At 38.4% G+C, this 18,826-nt stretch overlaps 1 protein-coding gene across 1 annotated transcript in view; it reads left to right on the top strand.

The window, feature by feature from the left end:
* Positions 1–18,826, top strand: part of LOC101859060 (exportin-1) — a 30,722-nt gene that overhangs the window by 5,646 nt on the left and 6,250 nt on the right. The window contains exons 4-23 of the mRNA XM_005111697.3: positions 304–410; positions 1,651–1,766; positions 1,926–2,040; positions 2,565–2,684; positions 3,311–3,365; positions 5,773–5,849; positions 6,383–6,541; positions 6,982–7,191; positions 7,975–8,113; positions 8,671–8,774; positions 11,121–11,198; positions 11,789–11,945; positions 12,840–13,105; positions 13,580–13,756; positions 14,012–14,158; positions 15,060–15,182; positions 15,497–15,568; positions 16,774–16,849; positions 17,360–17,587; positions 17,859–18,021. Of these exons, the coding sequence (XP_005111754.1) occupies positions 304–410; positions 1,651–1,766; positions 1,926–2,040; positions 2,565–2,684; positions 3,311–3,365; positions 5,773–5,849; positions 6,383–6,541; positions 6,982–7,191; positions 7,975–8,113; positions 8,671–8,774; positions 11,121–11,198; positions 11,789–11,945; positions 12,840–13,105; positions 13,580–13,756; positions 14,012–14,158; positions 15,060–15,182; positions 15,497–15,568; positions 16,774–16,849; positions 17,360–17,587; positions 17,859–18,021 (2,689 nt within the window). The remainder of the gene's footprint in view (positions 1–303; positions 411–1,650; positions 1,767–1,925; positions 2,041–2,564; positions 2,685–3,310; positions 3,366–5,772; positions 5,850–6,382; positions 6,542–6,981; positions 7,192–7,974; positions 8,114–8,670; positions 8,775–11,120; positions 11,199–11,788; positions 11,946–12,839; positions 13,106–13,579; positions 13,757–14,011; positions 14,159–15,059; positions 15,183–15,496; positions 15,569–16,773; positions 16,850–17,359; positions 17,588–17,858; positions 18,022–18,826) is intronic.

The following is an 18,826-nucleotide window of genomic DNA, read 5'->3' as shown; positions in this document are numbered from 1 at the left end:
ACATTGCAAGAGGCTGCACTAGGTTCTTTTTATAGACCATGTATGCCTTATGGCCCACTGAGTCAAAAGATTTAATCTCCTTCATTGTGTAGTTGTCTTCACTATGTACCAACATGATATTATGTAGCTTCATTCAACAAAATGTTTTCTTCTGTTTAGTATGTTGTATGACTGTAACTGGTATTTTTCTGCACAAGCTATGTTCATTGTTATGGCATTGTGGGTGTTTTAAAACAGTTATCTCACATGGTTATACAAAATATGTGTACAACTAATTGTCTTTCCGTGTTTGTTTTATTTCAGGAATAAAAAAGTACATTGTTGGATTAATCATCAAAACCTCTTCAGAGGCCACACTGTTGGAAAGAGAAAAGGTTTATGTTGGAAAGCTCAATATGATTTTAGTACAGGTTTGTGCAATTAACTTTTTTGTTGTTTGTGTAGTCACTCTCTGCGGGTGTTAAGCGGATGCTCTGGTGTGGTTTGCTCCTTTTTTCCAATCAAACATCTATTATCATCCTTATCTCTCCTCCTTTTTTGTTTGTTACTATCTTGCAACACCTCTAGTCTTCGGCACCTATATGACTTAATTGTGTTGCAAATGCCATAAAATACTTACTAAAACTAAAACAGTCACTCTTTTCAATGGTTGAGCCTAAGTAATTTACATCTTCTTCCTTCTTCATAGCTTTTCCCCAGTAGTTGGGCATCGTGTCTCGGACCTTTCTGCAATAAAACAATCTGTCACTTGCCATTCTGCCAGCTTGAGTTGTTTTGGTTCCAAGCTGGGTTTCTATGTATTGTTCCCATCTTCTTTTAAGTCTATCCCTTCTTTTCTTTCCTTCTAATTTGCTTTAAGGAATGTACTTGTGCTGTCGCATTGTTACAAATGTTGACAATTTGGTTATGGAGTTGTTATTGTCAGTCTAGCATAAATTGAGCTTTTGCTCGTGGGCCTGAATGCCTTGTCATAAAAAGAGATTTTAACAAGTTGTTCACTGTGACTGTATAAGGTGTTGGTCCAAGTCGGGGGTAGAGGAGAGGCTGCGTGGAACAATAGAGAAAATTTTGGGTACTCTGAAAGAGGTAGGAGGTAAACTTGTTGTTAAAGATAAGTACACTAATTTGCATAAAGCTAATGAATTTAAGTAGGGTCAAATCATGAAAAGAAAATCCAGCCTTTGATACATATGTGTTTACTCATTATTAATGGAAAAAATGTACAGGCAGTGGCTGTGAATAAGGTTTGTTACCACTTTGCCACCATTGAGACCCTTGTTTGTGTAAGCTGTTTAAACATGTTTAGAAATTGTGATAGGTCCTTTTTTTTTTTCACTCTTGCCAAAGTGAATGAAGAGGGGGGTGATTTGTATTCGGGAATTGCGATGTTTTACAGGTGATGATTTCTGTCTCTGGTGCCATGAAGTTTGAGTGTTGGCTTGCTTTTACCTTCTCAGGAGATTTTTTTATATCTTAGGTCAACTTTGCAACAACTTATTAATGCCCATAAATATGAATATACAGTAAAGTCGTGTCTTTAAAAAATGTTCTAATGTTTTCATTTCCTATTGTTATGATTCAATCTATTTTTGCCTGTTTGTTGATATTGGGAATATTTAAAATTTTGTTTGCACTGTTTTTTTGTTCCAGATTTTGAAGTATGAATGGCCTCGTAACTGGCCCACCTTTATCAGTGACATCATCGGTGCTAGCAAGACCAATGAGTCATTGTGTCAGAACAACATGGTGATACTCAAATTACTCAGGTGGGTGAAGAAGTTGTGGAAGAATGTCAACTTGCCCTTGTGTCTTTGTTTTATTTTTTGTTTGTTTTTGTCTCTTTTAAGATTCTAGAAAGGTGTTTATGTTTGAATGTTTGTGTTTTGAGTGCTTGATTGACAAAAAAAAATTTTTTTTTTTTTCAGTGAGGAGGTGTTTGACTTCTCTAGTGGTCAGATGACTCAAGCAAAGGCAAAGCATCTCAAGGACACAATGTGCAGTGAATTCTCACAAATCTTCCAACTCTGCCAGTTCGTTATGGTGAGTTAGACTCTCATTGATAGAGAATTTGTATAGGGTTGTCTTTCAAAGTGCGTATACTTGAAATGCCGCAAGGAGACGTAGACACTGAAAACGCTGTATGGCCAGTTACTTCTTGTCTAGAGGAGTACTGTTCTAGTTTTGTTTGCTTATTGTTCGTAAGGGAATTTATGTAGAGCTTGAGGTCTTCTTCCAATTCCTTTTGATCATCAAAATGGAGCTATTTTTGTTCTTCTTTTTTTTTTTTGTCGACCATCACATAAAAAAATGAATTTATTGTTTAAGGATTGAGATGAATTGTCGTTATTTTAGCTTTATGTTGCACAGAAATTGTAGAAACTAGTTCTTGTTTTATGAGTGTGTATAGAAGCCTTTTACCTGTTGTAGCCTAGTTCTTTCGCTTCTTCTGTATCTCACAGTTATCCATAGCTGCTCCACATGAAGTTTGGTCATTATTGCACTGAATAGCCTAAAGCAACTCAATGCCGTTCTGCATTTTGAAATGTGATCATGTGTCTTCCCAGGACAACAGCCAGAATGCTCCGCTGGTGGGAGCCACACTAGAGACCTTGCTGAGGTTCCTCAACTGGATTCCACTGGGATATATCTTTGAGACCAAACTCATTACCACCCTCATTTACAAGGTATCTTTTCTGCATATTTTTGCCACTATTTTATCGTGGAGAACACAAATGTCATTGATTTTTAAGAGAGTGCTAATTTTATAGCAATCTGTTTGACTTTAAGCTAGGTAAACTTTTTCCTTTTCAAATTGACTTTCATGTGAAATGATAACCTCTGTCTCCATACGTTCAAATGTTTTATCTTTTTATAAAGTTTTATTCAAATTAAACAGACACTTTTCTGAGTTTTGGTATTTCGTTTCTGTTATTGTGTTAGAAAGAACTCGTGGGTGTACTTTGCTATAAACATTGTCTTTAGTGTTTAACATGGGTGAACCCTCCTTTTACTATTTAATGTAAGTAACATCCTTGCTCGGATGAAAAGTTAAAATATTTATACAGATCATAGAGGCATATTTGTGAAAAAATTACCTTTAATCCAGTTTTCCTCAATATTGTTATTGCGACTTTCATCCATTTTTTCTGTGCAGTAGTACTTCTCATGAATACTTTCATACCATTGCTAAAGAGGAAGTCTCTTTACTTTCAATCAATATAATTTTTAGTGGGTTTTTTTTTTTTTTTATAAAATAAAAAATATTGGATTGTCTTGGTTGGTTTTCTTACATCAAAATGTTCTTTTTCAGTTCCTGAATGTCCCCATGTTTAGAAACATCACAATGAAGTGTCTGACTGAAATTGGTAGGTTTTCAGTTTTTATCAGTGCTTTATTATTCTTGATTTTGTTGAACAGATGAGCCATTTTCAAAGGAGAAGCATGTCTGAACCGTCACCTTTTTCTCATGAAGTTCAAGAAAACTCAAATGAAGCTGCATGAAATCAACCTTTTTCTATTGAAAAATGTGAAAGTGTTTGTTTGAATATGAAATCAACCAAAGTTCTCAACTTTTTAAAGAAATGTCTTTGGTTTTAGAAAGTAAATGATCTAGTAAAGGTTGTATTGAAAGTAACGCATCTAGTAAAGGATGCATTATATTCTGAAGAGCACATTCGACTGTAAATTTAGGCATGTTGAAATGTTTATAAGCCAGCCTTTTGAGAATGGCTCAGGTCTGGTGCAAAAATGTAATTTTCAATGTAAATAGTAAGGATGCACTTCAGGTTTATAAAAATATATATATAATTCTTTTTTAAAAATTTTTATGTATGTTTACTAACTTTTTGTATTAATGTGAGGCTTTCTGCATAGCAGATCCTCAATGGCCAAGATAACTGTTATCAAATGTGTTGGGACCAGCACCAATATGTGCTGGCCTTTTTTGTTGTTGAGGAAAGTAGTGGGAGTCTAGCTTTTTAAAAAAAAAAGAATTGAGTTTAGTTGTTTTTTTGCATTTGTGTAAGGATGTAGTTGTCTACTCTTCTTTTGATAAAGAATACATGAGACAGGGTTCCCACTCAGCTGGAAAATGGGAGTAAGCCAGGAATTTCATTTTTAGATTTCCTGGTCTGGAAAGCACCTTGAAAATGAATGAAAACACACAAAAAAGAGTGAGAAAGTCGGAAAATCAAGGGGATGCGCATCATAAGAATTTGGTGGAATAGTTATGGTTTGGTTTGGGCACCCCCCTCCAATTTTACTTAGATATAATATTATTGTAACATCCCTAAGTCCGACTTTTGAAAACTTATTTGCTCTTTGGCTACTTGAACTTACTGGAAAACTCTTGGAATTTTGGGAAATTGGCAAAATTCTGGGAAAAGTCTTATTTTAAAAAAAAAAATTGGGTGAGTGTTTTGCGGCGATCACAACTGCCTAAGGTCATATGAGCGCGCGGGACACACCAAACATTTTCAGTTGGTAGGTTCTTTTGAATTCTATGCAGGTGGCGGCCGAAGCCTATTCTTATCAATTTTAGACCACCAAAGGATCTTTAACGTGCACCTGCGACCTCCGATATTTTTTTGCCCTTGTCCGAGAAGGCTAAGTGTAGATCTCTCCTACCAGAAGATCAGGGGTGTGGCTGAAAGACAGCAGTAAGGAGGAGCCAAGGAGTAGCAGTAGAAAGGCTACAGAAAGAGTCAGGAGCCAAGAAGAGAGGGCAGAGGAGGTGGGGGCAGAAAGTGGAGACGAAAGCAGACGGCAGACCATTGCTAGAGAGTAGGAAAGGAGACAATTTTAGAGTAGAGAAAAAAGTATTTCCGTCGCTACCCTGATTCAAACCCGGGACCTTTGAATGAGAGGCCAACACCTTAACCTCTAGGTCACGAGAGCCCCTGAAAAGTCTTAGAAAAACAAATTTTTAACCTGATCTATTGTTAAAATATTTCCTTGAAGTTTAGAAGGCCTCAACTTTACGCATTCAAAATAAAGAAATACCAAACTAGAACAAATTTTCTTCCAAAATGACACATTATTTTTATTGGAAAAAAGAAATCTGGTCTTGAAAAGTCTTGGAAAAAAAGGCCAACATTAGTTTGTCAAAGGTGAAAAAATTCTTTTGCTTTTGCAACCAAAAAAGCAGATCAAGATTGAAACTGAGACAGTCAGCCGCAGTGTGCATCATGTTGCGTAGTAGTGCACAATCAGAGTCAAAGGCATATAGAACATCCTGAGCGGTTCTTTTATTTTCGCAAGAATCAAACTTTTTTTTCCATTCTTAACTCTACGACGGTGAGCCTGTGGAGACCTTTGTCATTATGCCTTTATTGACATTACAGTTATTCTACAACCCCTGTCCATGACACTCCATGGAAAGGGACTATCCATGATCTGACCATATTATGCATTTTATCTTGCATTTCTGTTCATGTCTTCTTCTTCGCTTTCGCTCTGTCATCTTTTTAAAAAAAAAATCCCTTGGAAAATGCTTACAAAATCCAGGAGTAAATTTTTGTCTCTTTGATGAGTGAGAGTCAGTGGTAGACCCAGAGCAACTTACTTGGAGAGCCTAACAGATGGGTGATTGGGAAAGATCAGGATTATATGACTTTGAGAGCATCCTAGCAAGGAAATGAATGGCGAATCTTCATCATCGCATGTCTCCTGCGGATCTTGCACTTAATTGTTATGATGAGTGGGAACCCTGTTTAGAAGTCCAAATCCTACATTAGTTTTATTTAGGTTATATAATTGTCTTTGTATCTTCAGCTGGTGTTCAAGCTGCGCAGAGCTATGATGAGCAATTCCTTCAACTGTTTACTCTTGGGATGAATCAACTCAAACAGGTTCGCAATAAATTATTCATCTGTATTGGTGGTTAAGAAGGGGAGGGGTGTCAGAAATTTATATTGGTAGTTACCTACGGGGTCTGTGCTTGTGTGTGAGAACGAAAGAACAAGAAAATTTGCTTGTTTAGTTTTTAGTTTTAGTAGAGGTTTTATGGTGCTCGCAACTGCATAAGAAATGTGCATGTATGTGTCTTGAATAGCCATAATTAGATAAACAAATGTATGCATAGATGTGCAGAAGTGAAAGTGCTCTGAACTGAATTATTTTGTATTGGATGTATTTTGTTTTGTGGATGATATTGAAAGTATAATGTATTTCTAGTTCTGTTATTGCTAACATTATCTCTCATTAGTTTCTTTATTATGTGTATAGTTTCAAATCTGTTTGCCTTGCTTTTACCCAGCATTAAACGACCATTATTACTAGGATGCTTGAATATTCTTAACACGAGACTTACATCTTTGGATAAATGATTAATGTCCTCATCGTTTTATTTCTACCTTACAATGTCTGTCCTCAACTGTTTCAGATGCTTCCTTTGGAGACCAACATTAAAGAGGCATACCAGGGTGGCACAGATGATGAACAGAACTTTATTCAGAACCTCAGTTTATTCCTTTGTACCTTCCTCAAAGAACATGCCCAGTTAGTGGAGAAAAAACCAGAATTGCATTCTCTCTTAATGGAGGTAAATCGGAGTTGTGCTATATTTTTGCCAGTTGAATTAACTGTGTCTGTCAATTTGCAATATTAAACTAAAATGTGCTGCTTTTGAACTCCTTTTTTTCATCAGATGAACCAGTGAGCTACCTTGCCTTAGTTTTCAGTATTTAGTTGGAATGAAAAATGCCTGAACTGAATTTTGTTTTCCTGTGTGAAGAACATATACTTGATACTTAGTAAGAGTAAAACTCAAATTTGTCTGTCAAGTGTTTTAAAACTTTCATTCCCCCTTTGAAATCAAGGTTTACTTCATTCATTTTGTATGTTATAACAGAAACGAATACAAAAACAAAAAAAGCTTTGTCAATGACAAAATACGCCATTATTTCTGTCTTTTTGGTGTCTTTGTCAGGTTTTTAAAAAAATTTCCAACGATTGAACATATTCCTGTTCTGAATTTTACAGTCGTTGCATTACCTGATCCTGATCTCACATGTGGAGGAGGTTGAAATCTTCAAAATCTGCCTGGAATATTGGAGCTCCCTGGCCTCGGAGTTGTACCGTGAAAATCCTTTCTCAGATTCATCATCACCACCACTCATTTTCTCTCAACTGCGAAATCAGAACCAAGAGATGCCAGCCAGAAGATTACTGTATAACCCTGTGCTTTCAAAAGTGAGTGCAGGTTTTTTTAATTTTGAAGGGGATGATTCTAGCACCATACCTACAACACATGAGTATTTTGTTTTTGGCTAGTAAGGGAGTGAAAGTCATAGTAAAACAAAGTAATTTTCACTTAGATATTTTTGCATAAATATTAATGCCTGCTTTGTGGGATTGTCTCTCTGGCTGATGTTCAATGTTTTGACCAGTAGTACACCAGCACTAGAAATATAATTGTTGATGGCTGCTTTTTGTGCTTATTGTGTGGAAGAAAATGGACCCAATTTTTCAACAAGAACATTTGTTATATTCTGGTTTGGACTGGATGCTTGGTTTTGCAGAACAATATTTCATTTCTTTATTTGTGCTTGTTACTTAAAAAATTATGTGCGGGAGATTGACGGGGGCTGTAGTGGGGTGAGCTCCCTCTACTTCTTTTCGATGTTCTTGTCCTTATGTTGGTGAAATGTGGCTGTTTCCATGCTAAATATCAATCACAACTCAAAAAGTTTATCAGGTATATCTGCGCGGTATGCTACAATTGTTACTATCAGTTATGTGTTTTGCAGGTCTTTTCGACCAAGGATATGTCAGTATACAGCTTTTATCATCTCATCTTTGATTCATGATGTGGGTTTTTATTTGGCATTTTAGCATTTGCATTTTAATTTTTATTGCTGATTTTGTGAATTCTTCTTAAACGAATGTCCTGGTCCTGATTACTGATGAGTCGTCGACATCTTACATTTGAGTTGTATATCTAGTTCATGAACAAACCTTGTTGAATCTTCACAGGTCCGTTTGGTGATGATCTCACGAATGGCAAAACCTGAGGAGGTCCTTGTGGTGGAGAATGACCAGGGGGAAGTGGTGAGGGAGTTCATGAAAGACACAGACTCAATCAACTTGTATAAAAATATGAGGGAAACATTAGGTAAGTCACTCTTTCTTATCATTTATACATTTCAAAATTGAAACATAACAAAGCATGTGAGAAAATGAAAAAATTAAAGCGTAATAGCCGCTTACACATCAATGCGGTTATTTTCATAAATTTGCTTTGAATTACATGTGAATTATATGTAATTGGTTATTGGTATTAAATATTCGATTTAACTTTAGTTTTGGGGCATATTGGTTTTTTAAAAAACACTTTGCCCCCATTGGGCGACAGGAAGAAGCCGTCCCTTTTCCCCACGGGACGCCGATCGGCGCCGGTTTGATATAGAGTGTACCGCACCTGTATCCTGGTCCATGGGGATATGTGTTGCGTTCTGCGCGCTGCGTGGGTGGAAAGTAGAGATTGAAAATAGCAGACTAGATTCTTTTTGTACGTTATCGGTGTGGCAAGCGGACAGTTCGAAGTTTGTTTATGTTTGACAATGTATGTTTTGGTGTTGATTTTCCTTGTTTTTTATTTTTTAGAAAAGTTTGTATGTTGTGCTATTTTTTATTGGAGATTCTTACATGAAGTTTGATTCCACTTTTCAGTGTACCTCACTCATCTGGACTACACCGATACAGAAAACATCATGACTGAAAAACTACACAATCAGGTCAATGGCACAGAATGGTCGTGGAAAAATCTAAATACTGTAAGTCACTTCTCATTTGTCGTTCCCTGTTGCTGTCATTGTGGTCTGCTGGTCTGTGCATTTCTGTTCTAAGAATTCACATGCTTTACAGTAAAGGAGAGTATCTTTTTCAGTGTAACACTTTTATTATTTCTTTCTATACTGCAAAAAATTATCTCTGTGTAAAGTTACTATTTTGCTCGTTTGTGTCCAGTTAGAAGTTTAAACCAGTTTTATCACAAAGTGAACAAAGGACAAAGCAGAGACATAAAAAGGCCAGAAATTTTTTTAAATTTCCAATATTGATGAGATAAATATCTGTGCTGCAACAAAAAGCATACTGACTGAAGACATGTTCACATTTTGTCCCTACCCACAGTGTCCTCTGTTAATTAATTGAACATATCTGGGAAATAATAGAGTTCAAAAACAAACCCTGGATCCAAGGAATGATGGTAGTTACAGGGTCCCCACAGGGTCGGGAAATCGGGAAAAAGTCGGGAATTTTGAGATAGGTCGGGAAAAAGTCGGGAATTTTGTGATGGGTCGGTAAGTCGGGAAAGTATAGGGCCTGTATAATGTGCAGCTATCTAGACTGTATGGTTGATGAATCCTAAAGAAGAAATGTAATTGAACCGCTGTGACGGAAGTGTATGTGTGACACCGAGGCTCGATCGGGAATAATCAAGATCTGCTTTCGTTACCGCCCAGAAATTTTCCGGTAATAGTCTGATAGATAACGCAACATTTGTAACATGCAGGTTGTGCATTATGAACGGTGTGTCTCCTTGAAAATAAATCAATATTAAAAATTGCCCTCTGCTGTCGCTTGTGGAAAAAAAAGAAAGAAAAAGGAGTTATACAAGCGTCTTGACAGGTTCGCCCTCGTGACCGGTCAATGAACCTGTGAGTACCGGCGGCCTGAGCGCTGTGAAGTAGAGGACTCCTTTATAAGATACACTCGTGGACGGGGATTGGGGGGGGGGGAGCTGAAGGCAACGCTAGAGGACAAAAACTGAACTTGGAAGCAAATTTTTAGCATTTTGATTACTACTAGTACTACTTTAGAGCTCTCTGCAGAGCGCACGTTGGTGCAGGCCTTGTGTGGAATCAGGATCCGTCATGCCTTGTTATTGAACTAAAGTGTTCGCGTTTCATTGGATGGGGTGATTGTAATTTATATCTATATTTTATTAGCTTTCTGTTCAAGATTGGCAGATTTTCAGTGTCACTGCATCTTGCGCCGCGCCCGCCCCCCAGTTCTTACACCTCTCACACTGAATAGGTGTACTTGAGCCATTCTAGTTATTACTCTACTTTGAGTTGCAGCAATGGTTTTCGTCTTCACGTTTATTATATGAATCAGGACACCCAGACTGGTTATTGACAGTCGATTTTCTAGTTCTAGGTCTTTTTTAAGGCTCAAAACAGGATTCATTTTTTTATATAGGGTCTATAGTTTGTTATGTTGGCTAATATGATGATGGGAAAATATAAATAAGTAAGAACAGATTGAAATATCAAAGTCTCTCAAGATCCCAGTGCCACACTGACATGTTGTTAACTGGATATAATGTACCTACATGTGTGTGTGTGTGTGTATTCACAAACAAATACATGTATTATATTAGATATAAATGGAGCACACGCTTTCATTGTTATGTAACGTGTTCCTGGAAAATGGATGAGGCCCCTCCCTTGGAAAATTGAGAAGCTGGTTTGTCAGTCACTCAGTATTATAGTCATCTATTGTTTGGAGACTAATACTACAAAATGTACATTTGCATTCATTTATAGACATTTTGACTTTTTATCTTTGATAGATTGGCTTTTTTTGGGATCATTCTTGACGCGCAGCGGCCTGATTTTTCCCTTGAATTGGGGTCTTGAAAAAATTGTCCAGGATTTGGTGGGGACCCTGTAGTTAGTTCATATAAATGAGTCAAGGGGAATGGGTTGAAGCATGCTGAGATTGCCTTTATGTTCAGGCCAAGAGGAACAGGATTTTTCTCTACAGCTTTAGATAGATCTAATCAAGAGAATTCAGTTATGAAAATCAGCGGACCTGTAGTGTACTTCAGTACCTGGATAAGCTGTAAAGTATTTGTTGTAAAAAGAAGATTTAAGGAAAGTACATGTCTGCGAAAGCAGTTGCAATAATTATATCCTCCACTTAGTGTAAGACTCCAACACACATCTTTGTAAAAAGTGACATATTACGGAGTCTTGCACCGAGCAGTCGATATATGCTCGATTTAATTAAAATGGTTTCAAGGCATGTTTTTTTGTTGAACCAAATCAATTTACTTAGACTGATGGAACTTGTATGACTGACTCTTGGCCTGCATTGTACATTTTGTTCCTCAGATTTGTTGGGCCATTGGCTCTATCAGTGGTGCCATGCATGAAGATGATGAGAAGAGATTCTTGGTCACAGTCATTAAGGTGAGAGATGTTGCCCGCGGATGGTACTTCCATAGTGCAGTTAATTCTTAGTGGTTTGCTGGGTTAAACATTTTTCTTTTTCCCTCTTTTTCTTCTTGTAAATTTCCGATCAGTAGAGGATGGTTACTGGGTTCTCTGCTGTGGTCTTCTCATTCTTTTCAGTTTCACTGTTATACTAATTTGCAGTTTTTTGTTTGTTGTGTGCAGTGTGGCCATCGTAAAATGCAACTCGATGACAAACAAAAATGGGTGAATAATTTTGATTCTAGACACGAGAAAGATTGATCATTTTAAGAGATTGTTTCTGACGATTGAGATGTAATGCCATGCCGCTATAAGAAATATATATATATGTTTCAGAAGTGTGTTTGTTTGGGGTTAAATGGTATGTTTAGGGGTGCCACCTCTAGAAATTTAGTATTTGCGGGAACATTGAACGTTACGGATTTTGATTTCGCTGTGGGGTTATTTGTTCTATGTGGCACCCCTATTCTCTCATCATTAAATTGTTTTGGTGTGAATTAAAGGGCAGCGTATCGCTTTGAACGTGCTTTAAGTCTTTACTGTTGTCTCTCTTGAATCCCACGCAGGACTTGCTGGGCTTGTGTGAGCAAAAGCGTGGCAAGGACAACAAGGCCATCATCGCCTCCAACATCATGTACGTGGTGGGCCAGTACCCACGCTTCCTCAGGGCCCACTGGAGGTTCCTCAAAACAGTGGTCAACAAACTCTTTGAGTTTATGCATGGTGAGTGGCTCACTGTTGGAAAAAATCTTTAATTTTTAGAGGACGCTGCTCGTGTTTATAATTGTCTTATAACTGAGACCAAAAAAAGGGGAATACATGTTATGTGAGTGTTTACAGGTAAAGAGGCTTTTCCTACCTTATACAACGCCTAAATATACATGTAAGCTGATCTGTGTTTACTGCCAGTAAATCTTTTTTGTGCGGTGAATCTAGATCTAATCCTCTGTTCGAGCTAAAAATCTGAATCTGACGCTTTCAAATGGGGGGGGGAGTAGGTCAATATAAAGGGAAGGTACCCCAATAATAATTACAAAATTTTAGCAGTAATTTTCCTTATAATTGGTATCAAAACAACCAGTCTTAGGCCCGTAAATTCTATGGGCGCGGCAGCGAAGAGGTTAATGGTCTGAGTATAAATCAAGATGTTGTATCTTATTTGTGGGTGGTTGGCGGGTGCTGTGGTGTGGTTTGCTTCTTCTTTCCTGTCAGACATCTGTCGTCTTTATCTCCCCTCCTTCTTTTTTGTGTTTGTGACTTTCTTGTAACACCTCTAATCTTCGGCACTTATATGACCTTATTGTGTTGCACTAAAAGTATCTCTTTAATGGTCATTTACTTCTCGACTTTGTGCTCTGTTTTTAAAAAAAAATTTTTCTTTGTTGATTTTTAGATGTGTTCAATGTGTATGGTGAATATGTTTTACTTCTAGTTTGACTAAGAAGAAATTGGTTATATAATTTGGGGAGGGCGGGAGTGTTAAATTTAAAGAAACTAAAATGATTGTTACCTTTGCCCACCTTCACCTGTATTTACTCATCAGTCTTTAGTTTGAAAAAGGAAGTTTTTGTTTTTCTTCTCCTCTGACTGAATATTTACCTTTCTGTTTCCTTTCAGAAACCCATGACGGTGTACAAGACATGGCGTGCGATACTTTCATCAAGATTGCCCAGAAGTGTCGTCGCCACTTTGTGCAAGTGCAGGTGGGCGAGGTGATGCCCTTCATCGAGGAGATCCTGAACGGCATCAACACCATCATCTGTGACCTGCAGCCCCAGCAGGTGCACACGTTCTACGAGGCCGTCGGCCTCATGATCGGGGCGCAGACAGACCAACTGGCCCAGGAGCACCTCATTGAACGTTACATGCTGCTGCCCAACCAGGTGAGGGCTTGGGGTTCTGTGCTAGCAGAGATTGTTAGGTGGCAGACTCATCTGGGTTGTTATTTTTTTTCCGGACCATGGGTCAAGATTTGTTTAAGCAGAGAGAAGTCAAATAAGCATGTTTGCATCAATATATTTTTTTTTAAAAATCTGTTTCATGAAATTTTGTATTTAAAAAATATTCCATTCTTCTGTTTGTTATATTTTGGAAAAGCTGTCTGTTTTCTTACAAATTGAAGAAAACCGGACTGTAACATTTTTGGATATCTGTTTCTTGTACGACAGATATCCCCTATGAATGTTTACAATGCTAAAAGCAGTTTTAATGTACAGTATCATGTTTTTTGAGTCATTCTGAAAAAAATAAAATAAAGCATGTTACCTAAACTTTTTTGAGCTTGTAGTGACTTGTTCATGCTGTAATATTAATGAGTATCCGTCTTTCTCTTTCCCCGTGTGTGGCTGTGTGCTCAGGTGTGGGATGGCATCATAAACCAGGCCACCCACAATGTGCAAGTGTTAAAGGACCCAGAAGCGGTCAAACAGCTGGCTAACATCCTCAAGACCAATGTGCGGGCCTGCAAGGCGCTGGGACATCCCTACGTGGTGCAGCTCGGACGCATTTACCTCGACATGCTCAATGTGTACAAGGTGAGGGATGGTAGAGAGCGATGTGAAGGGGATTTTCGTTTTTTTGTGTGCAATCATTTGAATTCTAGAACTCGGTGTATTTTCACTGTTGTACTTTTTAACACCCAACTTTTTCAGCCCCTCACCCTAGTCCAGACCATGCCCTTTTTGCATTCTGAACACATACCTCAGCATACATAGCAAATTGTCTCACCATCCTGCATGAGTCTATGAATTGATTAGCTCCTGTGTAAAATGTGCACCATGTGTCACCAGGTGATGAGTGAGAACATCAGTAGTGCTATCGCCACCAACGGAGAGAGTGTGACCAAACAGCCGCTGATCCGCTCCATGAGGACAGTGAAAAAGGAGACTCTCAAGCTGATCTCGGGCTGGGTCAACCGGTCAACAGACCCACAGATGGTGAGAAGAGAAAATATACATAGGTGGTATATGTCACTTATCACTTGACTGTGTTTTGGGAAAAAAGATTGAAGATGTATGTTTGGGACCAACAACATCGTATTTCATGTTTGTGTTCCTTTGTTGAGCTCTTAGTCTTTCTGCTGGGGTGCAGTACCACATAGTCTAGGTTTGCCTTGACTGGAGGGGTCGTTGCAGTCTGACTCCTTCATGATCAAAAGAGTAAAATATTTGAAACAACACAAAAAAAAAGAACGAAAGATCTTGGAGCACACAGGTTTCTTTTGTTTCATGCTCTGAGATTTCTTTGAGACTTGATACCAAGTTTTGATCTGGAAGGGTTTGCAGTAGTTGTAAGTATAGCTACTCTAAATAATCATTTTGTATCTACATGACATATCACGACCTCAGTGCTTTCTTGTCATATCTCCATTTTTTTTTTTTTTACAGTGAAAACAGTTCATAACAAAGAGTGAGCTTAAGAAGAAGTCCCATTTTCAATGTTATGAAAAAATAGAGATACAACAAGAAAGCACTGAGGTCGCGATATGTTGTCATTTATGTTATCAAATTTCCAAGTACAATGAATATATATTGATATATATACACATCTATAAATCTGAAAATTGCACTGGAGACAGGTCAAAAGTTTGTAATAGTCCAGACTGGCTCGTTGAGCCTTTTGGTTTTGAGTTTTGATGGGTTCTATGTTGAAAAATTTGTGTATATTCTGTTATCAGTGATAATTCCCAGGCGGAGGCCGTTTCTAGGTTTTCCTGGAGTTTGTAGTTTTTTTGTATAGGTGAAGATACCTTGATTTTTGCTACACAAACCGTATTTATTCTCCTCCCTGTATTTACTTTTTATGTTTCTATTGTTATTGTTTTGGTGTGTGCTTCAGGTTGCCGAGAATTTTATCCTGCCTCTTCTGGAAGCTGTTCTGCTGGACTACCAGAGGAATGTGCCAGCCGCGCGAGAACCGGAGGTACTCAGTACAATGGCAACCATTGTCAACAGTTTAAAGGTAGGATATGGCATGATATGTGGATTGTTGGAGGGTGCCACCCTTTTCCTTTGCTGTACCTTAAATTGTTTGACTCATAATGAGGCTGTGAAACGTTTTTCACTTCCATATTAAAGGTGACTTGGAACAATTTCAAATTTCATTTTGATATTAGTTAATTTCAACGGACTCTGTGCAGTTTTATGTTTCTCTAAATATAGTTTTTGTTTTATTTTGCAATGAGAGTGATCCCCATACTGTTGTTTACTTTTTGTTTGCTTAGACGGTCCATTTTGTCAAAACTTGTCACAACTTTTTTTTGTTTTCTCCCTCAGGGATGCATCACAAAAGATATTCCTCAAATCTTCGATGCTCTCTTCGAGTGTACATTGACCATGATCAACAAAGTGAGTACTGAAAAACTGGTTACCATATTCTCCTGAGTTTTTTTGTTTTTTTTTGGTGTTTTTTTTGGTATTTGTTGAAATGCATTTTTGTAAAAATTATGAAAGGGGGCTCTCGTGGCCACTAGGTTAAGGTGTTCGCCTCTCTTTCAAAGGTCCTGGGTTAAAATCCCGGTAGCGACCGAAAACTGTTCTTCCCAAAAATGGTCTCCTTTCACCTCCTTTCCTGCTCTCTAGTAATGTTCTGTCATCTGCTTTCGTCTCCACTTTCTGCCCCCACCCCCTCACCTCCTTTGCCCTCTCCTCTGGGCTCCTGACTCTTTCTGCAGTCTTTCTACTGCTACTCCTTGGCTCCTTCTTACTGCTGTCTTTCAGCCACACCCCTGATCTGCTGGTAGGAAAGATCTACACCTAGCCTTCTCAGACAAGGGCGAAAAATCTTGGAGGTCCTGAGTGCAAGTTGCGCAAGTTAAAGATCCCTTGGTGGTCTAAATTCAGGCCGCCACCCAAGCAAAATTCCCTACCAACTCAAAATGTTTGATGTGTTCCTGCGCTCTCATATGACCTTATGCTGTTTCGAGCGCCGTAAAACACTTGCCAAAAAAAAGAATGATGAAAAAGAAGCACGGGGACAGGATAGATTAATGAGTTAGGGTAACGTGGTCTGTCCCTAAAATGTTGGAGGTTTACCGTCGTATGTGCTGGTTTCAAAAAAATGTTTTTATAGGCTTGAATGCTGGACATAATATAGACAGGTCATTTTGAAACCATAGGTATTGATCCAGTGGTTAGAGTATATATGAAAAATGGAAAGAGACAGTTCATCGAAGTAAATTTCACATGTGTGCTTGCAGTGATATTTTATGTATATTTTTCAACTAGAATGGATGTCCTTATTTGCCTAGCTTTAGTTGTTACAGTCTACCTTGTCAACCTATTAATTGTTGTGAGGTATCCTTCGTAGTTTTGTGCCTTACTGTAAATGATAATGGAAACTTGTTTCCCCCTTTGCTCATTCACTTGCTGTTGTTTTGTCCCATGTCCTGATTTTTTTGTACCTTTCAACAAGACTGCCAACAGGTTCAGAGTGCTTTTAGTGCTTTTCTTTGAAGTAAGATATAGGGATGCTTTTGATTAATTTATGACAATGCTGAAAAGTTTTAGTGGTCAGAATGGGTACTTATTCATTTGGTTTGATTTCATTTCAGGATTTTGAGGAGTTTCCAGAACACAGAACAAACTTTTTCTTGTTATTGCAAGCTGTTACTTCCCACAGTTTTCAAGGTAAGTAGTATCTAGTTGCTGTTTATAACTATTTGTATATTGAGCTCTAACAGCCACTTGTATAAAACGCAAGCATCTGTACAAATAGCCACTTCCAGTTTACCCCTTAGTTTTGGGTTTTAAAAAAATAATATAATGGCTCTGTGTAATATGGCCACTTTTCTCCTTGACAATGTATGAATGTTTTAGACATTAATAGTTTGAGATAAAATGTTTGTGGCTAAGAAATACATGTATGCTAAGTTTTGTGTAATATTCAGTTTTTAAGATTTATGTGAGAACAACTGTCCCGTGCCTTTATACCTACTATTGTGTCAATTCGTTTGTAAAGTAATCCTTTTTGCAAAACTACAATTGGTTCAATTTATTGTTCTTTGGTCCTCATTCCAAGATTTTGTAGTTTTTTGTTGCTTGAAGGCTGTCGAAAAGAGAGACCTAGAATTTACCATGCTGAGAATTGCTATAGAAAGGACATTGTCATACAAAATGTTTCATAATTATTTGTTTCAGCCCTGTTGAACATCCCAGCAGCTCAGTTCAAACTGGTGCTAGACTCAATCATCTGGGCCTTCAAGCACACAATGCGTAACGTGGCAGACACAGGGCTTGACATCTTGTACGTGCTCCTGCAGGAGATGTCCAGGCAAGAGGGCACGGCCCAAAGCTTCTACCAGACCTACTTCACAGACATTCTGCAGCACCTCTTCTCCGTTATCACTGACAGTTCCCACACAGCAGGTGAGATGCACGTCCGCTGCGGATGCCCCCTTCAACCCCTCTGTATGGTTTAAGTTAAAAGTGGAAGCTTTAGTGTCGCGGAAATATCTGACTTGTGGTTTTTGTGTGTGGGGATGGTTAAAGAATACCGCTGGTAGGTCCTACTTTATTTCCCCTCTTTCGTTTCTGTCTATCTTGCCAGTTCCCTGCACAAAATGTGACAATTTTTGTGTCAAAATGCCTTTTTTTTCCTTCTCAAACTGAAACTGTCTCTGTGTGTGCGTTTTTCCAGGCCTGACGCTGCAGGCCACCATCTTGGCATACATGTTCAACCTGCTGGAGCACAACAAGATCACCGTGCCCCTTTCTCCCAACATGGCTGCGGCACAGAACGTGGCCTATGTGCAGGAGTTCCTCCTCTCTCTGCTCAAGACAGCTTTCCCACACCTGAACGAGTGAGTATCTTCCTATGATATGCCAAAGAAACATGGTGTGCACCAGCTTTGAGAAGCTGAAGTTGTTATGTACCCACAGCCGAAAGATCCTTGTTTGTCAGCTTCCTACATAACAGAACGAATAAAGAGCACCTTCTAGAAAAAGTTTGCCCGCTCCCCCCCCCCCCCAAAGGGATGGGAAGCTATTGGCTGTGGCTGTCGAGGTTCTTTATTGGACAGGAGAGGTGTATTTAAATTTTGTCATTTCCTATGACATGCAAATGAAAAGTGGTCTGCTCCAAATTTGTAAGGCTGGAATTGATTGTTGTTTACACTGCTGACAGGTTTTTATCGGAATTGGGATTATTTGTTAACTCATTTGCTGCGGGCACTTTATGGCTCAACATCCGAAGAGTGCCCAAAATTTTGGCACCTTTGTAAAAAAAATATTTGTGACCTTAGCACCACCCAACAATGAAACATCGTATACAGCCTTTCACTTGCTTCTACTAAACTCTGAACCTTCTACATAATTTGGCTCAGCATTGCTGTCATCTTCTTCAGCACTTGGAAAGTCTAGATCTAGGTCCGTTCTGACCCATTAACATATGAGTCATCAATATTGAAAATGTAGGGAGTTTCGCTTGTAATCATGTCCAAATGCGTTTTGGGTTGCCTGGGAAATTGGTCGCTTTTAAGGATGAGACGAGCTGGCTAACCCAAATTTCGGGGGTTCAAGAAATCTTGACCTACACCAAAAGTGGGCATTGCCCTACCTATAGGAGAAGTTTGGTTTCATTGGTGTGTATATTTGTGTGGTTATAGA

The sequence above is a fragment of the Aplysia californica genome, unplaced genomic scaffold (genome assembly GCF_000002075.1).
Source record: "Aplysia californica isolate F4 #8 unplaced genomic scaffold, AplCal3.0 scaffold01102, whole genome shotgun sequence".
Classification (NCBI taxonomy): domain Eukaryota; kingdom Metazoa; phylum Mollusca; class Gastropoda; order Aplysiida; family Aplysiidae; genus Aplysia; species Aplysia californica.
Note: the sequence above shows the minus strand (reverse complement) of the source record. Positions and strands in the feature narration are given on the sequence as shown.